The sequence below is a fragment of the Leuciscus leuciscus genome, assembly GCF_965113295.1.
Source record: "Leuciscus leuciscus genome assembly, chromosome: 1".
Lineage (NCBI taxonomy): Eukaryota > Metazoa > Chordata > Actinopteri > Cypriniformes > Leuciscidae > Leuciscus > Leuciscus leuciscus.
In genome coordinates this window covers 27030089-27042685 of record NC_138725.1, presented here as the reverse complement: position 1 = coordinate 27042685, position 12597 = coordinate 27030089, and the positions used below count along the sequence as shown (strand labels likewise).

Sequence of the window (12597 nt, the reverse complement as noted above, 5' to 3'; positions counted from 1 at the left end):
CTTTTGCTACCAACAAGCTATGATAAAAATAAAAACAGATTTGGAAAGGGCTTGATACCAGCTTCCATATGATATCAAAACCTGTAATAGGTAAAATTTCACCATGTGGTGGGTTTTCCCAGATCGCATCACATATTCTAATTTTCTAGATACTGAGATACTGAATTTGGGGTTTTCATTAGTTGTCAGTTATAATCATCAAAATTAAAAGAAATAAATACTTGAAATATATCAGTCTGTGTGTAATGAATGTATACATTATACAAGTTTCACTTTTTGAACGGAATTACTGAAATAAATCAACTTTTTCATGATATTCTAATTATATGACCAGCACCTGTATATGAGCAGAGTCCAAAAGTATAGCCAGAAATGTGTCTTTTTAAAAGAGTGCCTGATCCTCACTGTTTTCCTCTGGGATTGGGTCAGGAATTGACTGAATAATCTCATCAACCCTCTGCTGGTAGATGCTGGAACAACACCATCATGGCAGTAACATGATTTATTCATTGACAGATAAAGCCAATGCTTCATGTTAAATGTTAGTGTTTAAGTGTGTTTAAAATCTGCAAAATAAAGAGAAATAGGACTATCACATATGCAAACCCTCAAATGATCTCTTATAAATCCTTTAACTGAGAGAGTTACTCAGGAAAATCGAGAAAGCTCAGATATGCAAGACTCTGAAATGGACTTCAAGTGTAGCATTCAGTGTGATTTCCAGATGATGGAGATTTTGCAGGATGCATTTGAACACGTTCAGAGAATAGCTCTGTTCTCAGAATAGGTTAAAGCGCTGATAAAGCTGTGAAGCAGATTTGAGGAAGTGAAACATGGTGTCCAAATGTTCAGCGTTTCCTTGTAGCTCAGAGGGTGGTAATGGACTCTCTTGTCTAGTGGTTAGTGCTGTTATCATCCTAGGTCCCCCCTATTTCTTTATTTTATTTTATTTTATATATATAAAAAAAAAAAATCAGTGATATTTTTTTCCTCAAATAGCTTTGTAGTTCCTGCCAAACGTACTTCGGTTTTCCAGTGGCGGCTGGTGGGTTTTAAAATAGAGGGTTTTAAAAGGAGCAAGTTTAGTTATGTCTGTTTTTACAGGAATAGAAGCAAAGGAACAAAAACTTTTCTTTTAACTCATGATTTTTCATACTCTTTATTGTCACATGTGAAAAAATTTAATTGTGTGACATATACACACTGCAAAGTCAAATTTTTGAATATTTTATGACAATATAATGTGAGCAGACACTGATGTAATTCTCAGACGGACGTCTCTCTGTAGAAGAAACAGCTGATATACAAGCAAGAGGATAATTTCAGCATGTTCATCTGCATGAAGATGAAGGTTTTCAGACAGAAATCCAGCGGATAAACAGACTCCAGTCATGGAAGAGGCTTGTGAGACACTAGATTGAGTCTGGCCTGTATGAAAACACATCAGGGCTTCAATCTCTAACTTTACTGTAGCTGTGATGATATAGATGAGATTCTATGCTCTGACCAGATGATGATTCACAATAAATCTCACTCATATTCACAGGACATTCAACAAATATCTGCTCATTCACACACACATCATTCCTCCAAACCCCAGAGAGATGAAATCTTCCCGTCTGCTCCTGATATGATGAGCTCATGATCTGGATCATTAATGTTTATTTGTGAAGGTCTTGTTCTTGTTCACAGAGGCGTAAAGTTGATCCTGCGGTTGATCTTCTCTTCCTCTGACGGCAGCATAAGTCACTGTATCATCATGATCCTGAAAGAACAGATTCTGTCCATCAATGTTTGAACCACAGCGATTATTATTATTATTATTATTATTATTATTATTAGAGCATGAGCTTCATTTATCTGAGTCAAACTCATGTGCTGGTATCTACTCACATTGAGTGATTTTATTGGCTTTGTAATGGAATAAGTGACCTCAGAATAAGTCACATCATCTGTCTGCTCCTAAACGTCAATGCAAACGTGCAGAGAGTCAAGTTTAACACACAGAACAGACATATCTCTCTCTATAATATGTAGAATAACACAAAAGCTTTTAAATCACATTATTGAACAGACAGTGAACGTAATGTTTGATGATTTAGTGGACTCACATCGGCTCTTACAGCGGGAGGAATGGACATGTTGATCGTCTCATTCGCCCCGTTATGATCATTCTCATCTTTGACCTTCAGAACAAACAGTTAAACTGCATGACACTTTATTGAGCTTTAAAGACAATAATCAAATCTAAATCACTGCATTACTGAACTCACCGCAGAGTCGCCAGTCCCTCTTTTATTGTCTGAAAACAAGAGCCTCATGAAATATGAGTATTTATGGAAAAACACAATGTTAAGCATTACGCTTTTTCAACAATCAGATTTTGTTGAAGCATTAAAATGAATAATAAAAATGATTGTTGACGTGATAACTCTGTGAGATTGACATTACAGGATTTCTCAGCAGGAATAAACTTCTGTTTGAGAATTTCATATAATCCACATGTTTCTATGATACGTAACAGTCTCAACATGATGTGTTTGTTTGCTCATCTGAACTGTTTTTAATTGTTGTAAAGGAGTAAATCTGAACTCACCAGCTCTTTTTCTGCAGATCAGCCAGAGAAGAGCAAGAAGGAGAACAGCGACTGCAGCGACAGAAATCACTATGACTGAAGAAGAGATCGAGCACAGAGTCAGAGACAGACAGGGCAGATTGGGGACAACTATAGACAAAGACAAAACACTGTGATTATGTACCTTGTGTGTTTTTATTCCAATGATCCTGAGACTCTGTGAAAAGGATGAATGGGGACAATTATATACAAAGACAAAAGCCATTGACAATGGTGACATGCTTCATGGTATAGTATAAAACTCATGGCTCCCAGCATGCATTGCGGCATGAAGCATGTCACACCACACAACTCTATATAGTATGATATAAGACTTTTATTTCGATTTTTTATTTATTTTTATATATATATATATTTATTTATTTTTCTCCAACAGCCCAAGCATACATACAGGCCTATATAATGGTGTGTAAAACAAATGTATAATTTATAATCAGCTCCATATTGGATTCCAAGTGATCAAGGGCTTAGAGCATTTCATTCAATCTCATTTCAAGAGTTCACCAGTAGTGGACACTCGTGCAACATTAGCGAGGGATGAGCATAAAAAGTGGACGTAAACACAGCCTCGCCCTGCATCTCAATGTCCATACTATCCTTCCTAAACAGTGTGTGAGATTAGAATAAGTGTCCCAAAGCATAGTATGTTGAAGAGTGTGCCAGAAGTCTCCGGATGGTCTACTATTTCCGGTGGATTTTCGAAGTGTGGATCCGTGCTCACTATAACGGCTAATATTACCCACAACCCATTGTGCTTTGGAGGAGGAACTACAAACACGAGTAAAAAGTGTTAAAAAAAACTACAAAACATGGCGGATATGCACGACCGACGGTGAGAGGTTTAGATAAAGGTTTGAGTGACTAATCAAAGTTTAACCTGATAGAAAATATTTATTTCATGTTAGCTATCCGTGTTATTTCATCTGCAATAACAATGTGGACTTTTATAAAGATCCGTTTGGCCATTTACTTTTAAATGCATCATTCTGCATTAAAATGAGGAGAGTCTTGTCATGACAGACCGGTGTCTGCAGATCAACGTGATTCTGCATTTCTCTCCGATACGGTAGGAAATGAAATTAAATTAAATGTGGAGGACTTTATCTTTGACAAGATGATTGACAGGTCAGTTTGAGTGTCAGGATGTGCGCAACTAAGCGACAGAGAGCAACCGTTAAAGACGCGATTGTATGATGTGATTGTTTGTCCCAAAGCTTGTCTACTCTTCTGCTACACACTCAAAAGTATGCATCATTTCTTCCCAAAAAGAGTACATACTTTTTGGGCGTAGTATAAGAAGGTGAATTGAGCATTAGAGTAAGAAATAAGTGAAGTCGGCCATTTTCTCTTCAGTTTCATCTGAGCTGTTGAGGTGAATGGCAGGACAAACTTTCTCCGGTCAGACAGAAACAAAACGTAGGCAGAGATAACTATTTTTCTTTAAGGTTAATTATATATAATTATATAATTAGCGTTGTATGATCACGCTCTTATTGTGAATGCTTTTAAACCATTCAAGCGCGACAAGACTTGTCGAGTGTCCTCATAAGAGCCGTCTTAAATGATTTAAATAAAGTCTTAAATGAACGTAGAGATTTGTGAGAAAATGGGACACGTGTCTGCATGGATGAGCTCAAAATATCGTCTTCATGTGACACTTTCTGGGAGAATCGAGTGAAAGAACCGGAGTGTTATATGAACACACTACTCTCACTGTTTATACTAAACAAGTCATAGAATATGCATAAGTATGCTAATTGGGACACACCATAAAAGTCCATGAAATGAAACTAAAACAACAACTCAATGTGACAATCATACTGTAGAATATGACAGTCATATTTTGATTAGTTAACACTCAAGATAACCATATTTTAACTTTGATAATATTACATACAAAGGTAATATTTTTGCTGTCAAGTTTCAATTCCTTTATTATTTCCAGCATCACGTTTTGGACTGTTACTTCACTGCAGTTCTTTGAGTTACTCTTCTCTGAGAGTCAAAGAAGCTTTTGTTCCCTCAGTTTGTTCTGGTTCAGTGATACTGATAGACCTATAGCGTATGGACAATCTCACGCCCAGCCAGCACAGCCATGTGGGGCCCAAATGGGTTTGACCTGGGCTATCTAACTGGGACCCAGCCAGTTTTGTCCTCAGTTTCCATGTAGGCCCCACATGGGTTTGCCCAGATAAAATGAACACTGCTTAGTGTGCGCACTACAGGCTGTTTAATGTAACACTTAATCAGTGTTGGAGGTAATGAGATAATTAAGTGATTGAATAATGATTGTGCATTATTGATGAACACCTGCTGTTAACAAGCAGAATCACTGAAGGAATGAGAAACACAAGAACTAGGCCTACTTCCAGCCACTGCCTTGGATGAAATCAACTGAAGATAAAATGCATTACATCTCTCAAGATCTGATTAAACAACTCCACAAACAGCATTACCAGCTTCACTTATTACTAACCAGACTGACTTTATTTCTGTCAGACATCTACAGAAGTTCTTATTGAGAATTAACAGAGGTTTAGATGTTGATTACTTATTTGAAAGTAATAGTTTGATTTGATGTTACCATTGTGGCGATCAGTGTGTGCTTTAGTCGGGCTCTTGACTTTTTAACATACATTTTTCTCAGGCAGCTGTATCTGTTTGTTATGGCGAGAACAGCAAGTGAAAATATAATCAGATGCTGTAAACTGATTGATGATAAGAATGTAATCATTGTCATGTAGTGGCTGAACTCACTGATATTTTGTGTGAGGTTTGTACGGGTAGTATGTCATTCATTTTGTTTTATTGTTGTGATTCTACAGCAAGAGATCCAGCACAGTATAATCAGAACATCAAATGATTTTTAACACACCATTTACATATTTTGGCCTCCTGTGAGTTTTACTCGCACACAGACATCAAGAATCAGCATATGAATCTCAACAATGGTCACATGCTTCATGGTGCAATGCATTCTGAGTGCATCATACGAAACTTATCCATAGCTCCCAGAATGCATTGCACCATGAAGCATGTCCTTTTAAGATAAGCTTTTAACCATCAACCTCATAAAGGTAAATCACAGCTTAGCGCCGATGAGTCTGAATCAAATTGCCCCTTTGACACGTTTGTGACCGAGTGGAAGCTTAACAGAACCATCTCCAAACTCCTCTGCTGTGAGCTTCAAAGGAGATCATTATCTATTCAAACCCCCTCTCTCTGCAAGCAAGAAATCCAGGTGGCCAGAAAAGACCTCTGAGATGCCATTACACACACACACAAACGTCCTTTGTATCTAACTCAGAATATAAATAATTCTGAAATGTATATGACATATTGCTGTATGCATGAATGTTTTCCCCCTTATATTGACATAGTTATGATTCCCAAGTTGTGTTAGTTGAACTCTAAGTGCTTATTTTAAAGAATGTATCCCTAACAGAACGCGGTCCTGTGACCGGACCCCCTTTTAGACTGATAAGAGTTTTATGACCCCAAAAGGAATCTGCAGACAGCTGCGACAGCTCACTCGATTTCTTTTTTAAGGATTTTATATAAACCATGTGAATCCTATATATATATATACACACACAGGGGTTAAATTGGGATTTATTATGTGGGCAAGTACCCCACATACTGCCCACATAATAATACATAATTCCACATAATCTAACCTATCTGTATTTAACTTAAGTAGAATCAATAGTGCATAGGCCTACTTTAGACTTTTACTTCGTTACATTTTGCAGCAATTATTATACTTTCTACTCCACTACATTTCTACAACATTTCGTTACATTTTCTGATCAGTTTTTCCCCTGCCAAAACAGGGATTGAAAAAAATCTCCTGTTTTCTGTGCTAATGTGGTGCTGACGCGTTCATGTAACATGTAGGCTAAGGGTGGCGCTGCCAATAAAGCACCTAAAAGCTGTCACTAAGAACCGGCACAAGTAATGATTATGAAATATGTAAAATATATCAAGGAGACATTTTAATTGTTTATTAATAAACAATTGTTTTCTGTGTCAGTGCCCTCCATAGATGAAGTTGACGATGCAGTAGTGAACGCACCAGAGAGAAATGCACATTTCATACGGATTACACAAGCAGCAGTCTGCTTTCTTTTGTTTTGAATTGTTCTGTTTGAAAGAAGACATTTCAAGCTTTCTATAGATATTCCTCAGGTCTGTCAGGCAAGTAGGCTAGCTTCCTTTTTACGCTGAGTTTCGGTTCATTTATGAGACGCGCTTCAGTTCACGCGCTGGCGCCTCCATGTCATGATTAGACTATCTATTGTCTGCTAGGCTATATTTACTTCATATTTATTAAATCCTGGCAATTGGTTGATGAAACACTGATTAAAATTAAAGGTGCTCTAAGCGATCCCGGGAGTCGTAACTTCTTGTTGACATTCGAACAAAACGGAGGCTAGCTAGACCCTCCCTCCTCCTCATCCCGTCTCCTCCCTCCTCCCCTCCCTTCCGGCATAAAGGAAAGTCAAAATAGTCACTACAAACAAAGTTAAGTTTTACTGATACTTCATTCAATGTGTAATGTCGCCAAGTTAGATAAATGCTTTTATATATTGCAGAACAGAATGCAGAAAAAGAGAAACATTATCTTAATCGTTTCACCACCTGAGGTTATAACTATAGCTCCCATAAAAGGACGCAATAATGGCAAGATAACGTTAGCTTCGCGTTTCCCAGTGAGCATAAACAACGGTGGCGGCGTAAACAAATTTAGTCAAAGTTGTCAATAGCCTATAAATGAACAATCAAATTCATAACAAACCGTGGGTGAAAACAGTCATTCACACAAATTGTCGCCCTACTGTGAATTTGCTTGATCATTTACAATAGAGATTGATCGCTAGCTGAAACATATATGTTGTATTCACCAAAGTTAACACTGACTGCATAGTTCTAGCTAATTACATCCTTGTGTTGGTTTGGCGAACATGAACGTCAGTTAGAAAGAAAAATGGATTTACCTGTTCTGCAAAAACAGAGCAACTATGTCGGATTGGAAGCCCTTCTGCCGGCGGAGTTCTCGCCACCTTTCGAAAGTTTTTCTGATGTAAATTCGGGACTTCACGTGTTCCTTATCCTTGTCCCTCTTCTTTGCAATTTGTTCATCGAAATGTCATCTCTTTGGTCGTGTGTCGGCCATAATTCAAACTTCCCTCTTCATGCTTCTCTCTCCTCCACACACCCCCTTCATGTGTACGCGCACTAACCCCCCAAACCCCACCCTCCAAACCCCACCCTCCAATGCTTCTTGTCGGTCATTGGCTGGAGCACTGTTTGTTGTGTTTCGTGGTGCGGGTGAGCCCAGTTTGTTTTTGTTGCCGTTTGTGGAGCCTGTGGTGTCTAGAGAGACCACGTTTTTTTACAGTGTGTTCAGGGGACAGGCAGCTAGCGGATAGTGAGGAGATGTTTGCTGTATGTGACAAAAAATGTTTGACAAAAAATCACTTAGAGCACCTTTAAGATATAATTAATACAAAACGAAATTCATTTTAAAGAAAGGCTTGCTTTCTTTTTGAGCCTGAGGTCTCAGTGAAAGTTTTAAACAGTCTTTTAGTGCCGCATTCAGAGCGGTCACGTCCGTAACGGAGAACTGTCCCGTCCGTAACATTGTTTTATCCTCATTAATGCGAACATGAAAAATTTAATAAAATGAATATGTTATGTTATGTTCTGTTCTGTGGAGAGCCACATAATAACATTTAGCCTACGTTTGGTTTGCGCAGTGTAGGCTAATTCACAGAATTACAAAAAAATATTTTGCCACCTAAAAGTTAAAGATCTTTTTGTGTCACGTCCACGGCATGTGTAGCCTATTTCAATAATATTAAATATAAAACGCATGTGTAGACTGATATTTTTCTAATGTCTGAATTCTGAGAATTTATATTTCAAGTTTTTACTGCAAATGTCACGTCCATAACGCTGGAATTGACATCACTTGATTACACATTGTATTACCTTGTTATGATAGTGACCCATACAATGTGCAAAACATATTTTCCTTAATTGTCTTTCAAGGCCAGGGCACTTTTTGTACAACCAACGTTGTGCTGAACTTGACAAAATTGATCTGTTGCTGCTGCGGCCAGCAGCTTGTAAGTTTTTTTTATTTTTTTTATTTTTTTTTTTTACTTTCAGCTGAACAAGACGGCCGTGTTCCGATTGTTCTCATCTCAGCTCCGCCGAGACAAAATACACATGCCATTTCAAAAATTTTTCATTTATAATCAGAAATATGTTTTCAAAAGCATCACTTTCATCAAATTTTATGTGACATAATTTTCAGTAGGCAACTGACTGCAAACAGGCACATCAGGGCACAAACGAGCAGGCTTATGTGCCGGCCCAATTTAACCACTGTATATATATATATATACACCCACTTGAGAAATATATCTAAACATGTATCTAATTTTCTCATCTAATGATTTTCCTTCTATGTGGTTTGGTCTTTGTGTTCTTGTAAACTTTTGGGATTAATGTTTCAGACCTGTTTACATACTATGGTTTCTGCAAATCATATGTGTGGCATGTTTAGTCTCTATAAACTCCAATCTTCGTTCCCCATTTGTTAATTTACATCACATTTTGTTAACTTTATGACGCATTAGGATTATAAGCATCTAAAAGATTCTTGTGTTGAACATCCAATCAAATTACATGACTCAGAGGCCTGCCCGAACAATGGGTCATAAAAACGTTCCCACCAAAGGAAAACGGTTCTTATTGGTTTACATACGCCTAGAGGGTGTGACCTCTTCACACTTTAAAGCTTACTGATCACAAGATCAGCGTCTCTTCTTCACGTTTTGTCTTCTCTATTGTTTTGTCTCTTCATGTTTTCGTCGCTCTTCGTTTTACTTCTTCAAGCTTTTGTTTTCTTCAAGTTGGTTTTGTGTATCTAAAGTTTGTTCTCTCTCCGTTTTGTTTTATGTCCTTGCCTTGTTTTAGTCTCATGTTCACTCATCTCTACCTACCAGCGAAACGGACTTTAAACTAAGTTTCTGGCAACTTTTACAAGTAGACCGTTTGAACTTCCCGCAAACTACACGAGCTCTGGAAAAACTGAAAGAACGCGTCCAACTAACGGACACACCGAGAACACTCACACACACGCATTCCTGCTCAGCAACAAAAGATCAATGCAAGTATTACCTTTTTCAAGGTTCAAATGCATTAAGGTTATATACCCCTGCTTAAGGTGGTTTTGATTTTCTTTGCTGGTTCTCGGTTCATTGTTAGTGATATGTTTGCCATTCTGTGATCTGCTCTTTCTGTCTTTCTCTATTTAATTTAATTATACTGTTCATATATGTATTCTTTGTTATGTAGTATGTTTATAGTTTAATTTATTAAAAACCCATTATATGCTTGATTGCCTCTGTTTGCTGCTCACAGAACAAAAGCCTCTTAAATGTGTGATCTTAGCTAAGCTTTATAAAGTGTGATCAACCTACAAATGAATAATCTTATAAAACAAGAAAGTTATTCCTCATGGCCAGAGGAATATCCTTTCTTGAGAGTTTATAAGAAGAATCCTCCTTGAGAGTTGATAAGAAAATCTCATGATTCGTTTGGCGGACAAACGAATAATTCGATGTGACATTAATTTTGTTGGCATTCACAAATTTGATATATGGCCTTTCTGTATATTCATAATTAATTGTAATTCGTTGTGGTTAATTATTTATATATAGAGATACAAATATGTGGGCTTTGTATTCCCTTTTTGGGCGATTTAGGTAATGGCTTATGACCAGTACGATTAATTATTTATTATGAATTATGAATTATTCATTATTCATTACCCTCATTTAAGCTGTTTTGCTACAGAGCTTATTGTTACTGACATTATGAGGGTCTTCTAACACTGTTTTCTCACCTGAATACTTGACAGTGTATCTGACTGAGGTCTTGACTTGATTTTTGTGAGTAAGCTGACATCTCCACTCTCTGTTGTTATCTTCATTCAGGAGTGTTGTAGTCAGAGTGATGATGATACAGTGATATTGATCTGATGATGATATCTGATATCTGGAGTCTGTCTTCAGATCAACACCAGCCTGATTCACCCACAACAGCTCAATTCCCACAGAATGAACCCAATAATCACAGGAGTAATCAGTATATGAATACAACTGACAGGAGAGAGTCACAGAGCGGCCTGGACTGATCTCAGTCTGTGAGGATGAAGATGAATATGATGATGATGATGATGATGATGATGATGATGATGATGAAGATGATGATGATGATGAAGATGATGAAGATGATGGAGACACTGAAACTGAAAACAAGACACAAATCACAGACTCTTCAATCATCATCTGAGTTGAGAATCAGATAATCTGCCCTTTTTAAATTGACCACATAATCATAAACTTACCATGAAGAACATGCAGATAAACAAGTGCATCAGGTCCTTGTTGTGTGTTATTCACATATTGTCGGCAGATGTATAATCCATAATCTTCTACTGTGACGTTCTTGATGTTCAGAAAGCAGTCAGACTCCAGACTCAGTCTCTCATGTCTCTCTGTGTCGTTCTTCTTTATCCCTCGAGCAATCAGTTCAACTGTTCCTGAATGTCTGTTATTGGTCCATGTAGTTAATTTGCTGTCAGAAAGAGCTTTATTACAGGGCAGACGCACATTTTCACCAGAACTGATGAACACAGACACTCCACTGGTTCCTGAAACACAGTATACAATTATCAGTGATAATTATGATATATGTTAATAAATGAAACATAAAACATACCAGCATAAAAAGCAGAAGTTTTAAATCATAATCTTTATCCTCACTTAAAGCAAACAACACACTCTCCAGAATAAACTATTAGTCTTTATCAGAGAGCTGTTCAAATCACTGACACACTCTTAATATGAAGATAATTCTTCATCATCAGATGTTTGAGTGACACTATGTCCAGTATCAGGAATAATACAGTATGATCTGTGTGTATCAATACACAACTCTGAGATCACAATGTGAATGTGTGCAAGAATAAACTGAGCAGACTAATAAATGTCTTTAGAGCAAATACAGATTTCTTTACCTGTGAGAAGTGAAGAGAGAATGATCAGTCCCAGCAGACACAGATCACACTTATCAGCCATCTTCTGTTTCTGTCAGTCTTCCTCTTCATTATATATAGTTACAGCTCTTTCTCTTCATAGTTACAGCTCTTCCTTTAAACATCATCATCTCCTCCTCTGGTTGTGTAACTTCCTCTCATCTGATCAAATGAGTGTTTAAATTCTGCTAGAGTTGAGAGAGAGCTGTAGAGAGCTGTTTAGTGACACGATGCCACAGTGAAGTGTTGCTTTAAGTGTGTGTTAAACGTGTGAGAAGTGCATACTGTGAACCACACTGTCTCACACATCTGCTCTGAACAGATTGCACACGAGAGAATTACTGTTAGTCTCACTTCTTTATTTGAGTAGTTTCCCACATGACATTAAAATCTAGAAATACGATTATTACATTATTAGTAATAAAATTGTTTTACTACTGAAAAGGTTTCCACTATCCATGACTCACTTGTAGAAAAGGAATTCTAAAACAGTTTTTAAAGTATTTTGAAATGATTAACGTCAGCTCCAGTTTGGTGAAACAGAAAGTATTTGCACACACTTCATGAGCATCTGTAAAGCAGATAGCCTATTAAATGTCTTCAGGAAGAGTTTCTACATATGGATTATAATGTTCTGCTTTACTCTCTCCAGCTCTGAGAAAATATATCAGATCCAGACTCCTTTATTAACACTACAAACACCAAATGCCAGACATTTTCCATTTGGCCGGTGGATTTGGCAGTGGCACGAGACGATGGGGATAATTCTCGGTCAGCTGGTTTTATGTGCTGTGACACAGACGGAGCTGTTTAAAGCAATTCAGAGATGCTTTAAAGTCTATTTTGAATA

The 12597-nt window shown here is 37.4% G+C and overlaps 1 protein-coding gene across 1 annotated transcript; it reads right to left on the bottom strand.

Annotated features, from left to right (window-relative positions):
• Positions 1-1002: 1002 nt before the first annotated feature.
• Positions 1003-11953, bottom strand: LOC309501385 (uncharacterized protein). The gene is made up of 9 exons (XM_082173448.1): positions 11730-11953; positions 11058-11363; positions 10554-10958; positions 2760-2792; positions 2597-2671; positions 2274-2302; positions 2112-2186; positions 1894-1962; positions 1003-1765 (listed from the first exon to the last, which is right to left on the bottom strand). Exons 1-9 carry the CDS (start codon positions 11788-11790, stop codon positions 1655-1657), a joined length of 1164 nt encoding a protein of 387 aa, XP_082029574.1. The 5' UTR covers positions 11791-11953; the 3' UTR covers positions 1003-1654.
• Between the last annotated feature and the right edge of the window lie 644 nt (positions 11954-12597).

What these genes read in the sequence shown, in the direction of transcription:
- LOC309501385 (XM_082173448.1), bottom strand. Translation starts at nt 11,790, where the DNA reads ATGGCTGATAAGTGTGATCTGTGTCTGCTGGGACTGATCATTCTCTCT. An exon ending in TTATCTGCATGTTCTTCATG is followed by an intron (nt 10,959 to 11,057) that starts GTAAGTTTATGA and finishes TCTTGTTTTCAG; the next exon opens with TTTCAGTGTCTCCATCATCT. An exon ending in TTGGAATAAAAACACACAAG is followed by an intron (nt 2,672 to 2,759) that starts GTACATAATCAC and finishes TCTCTTCTTCAG; the next exon opens with TCATAGTGATTTCTGTCGCT.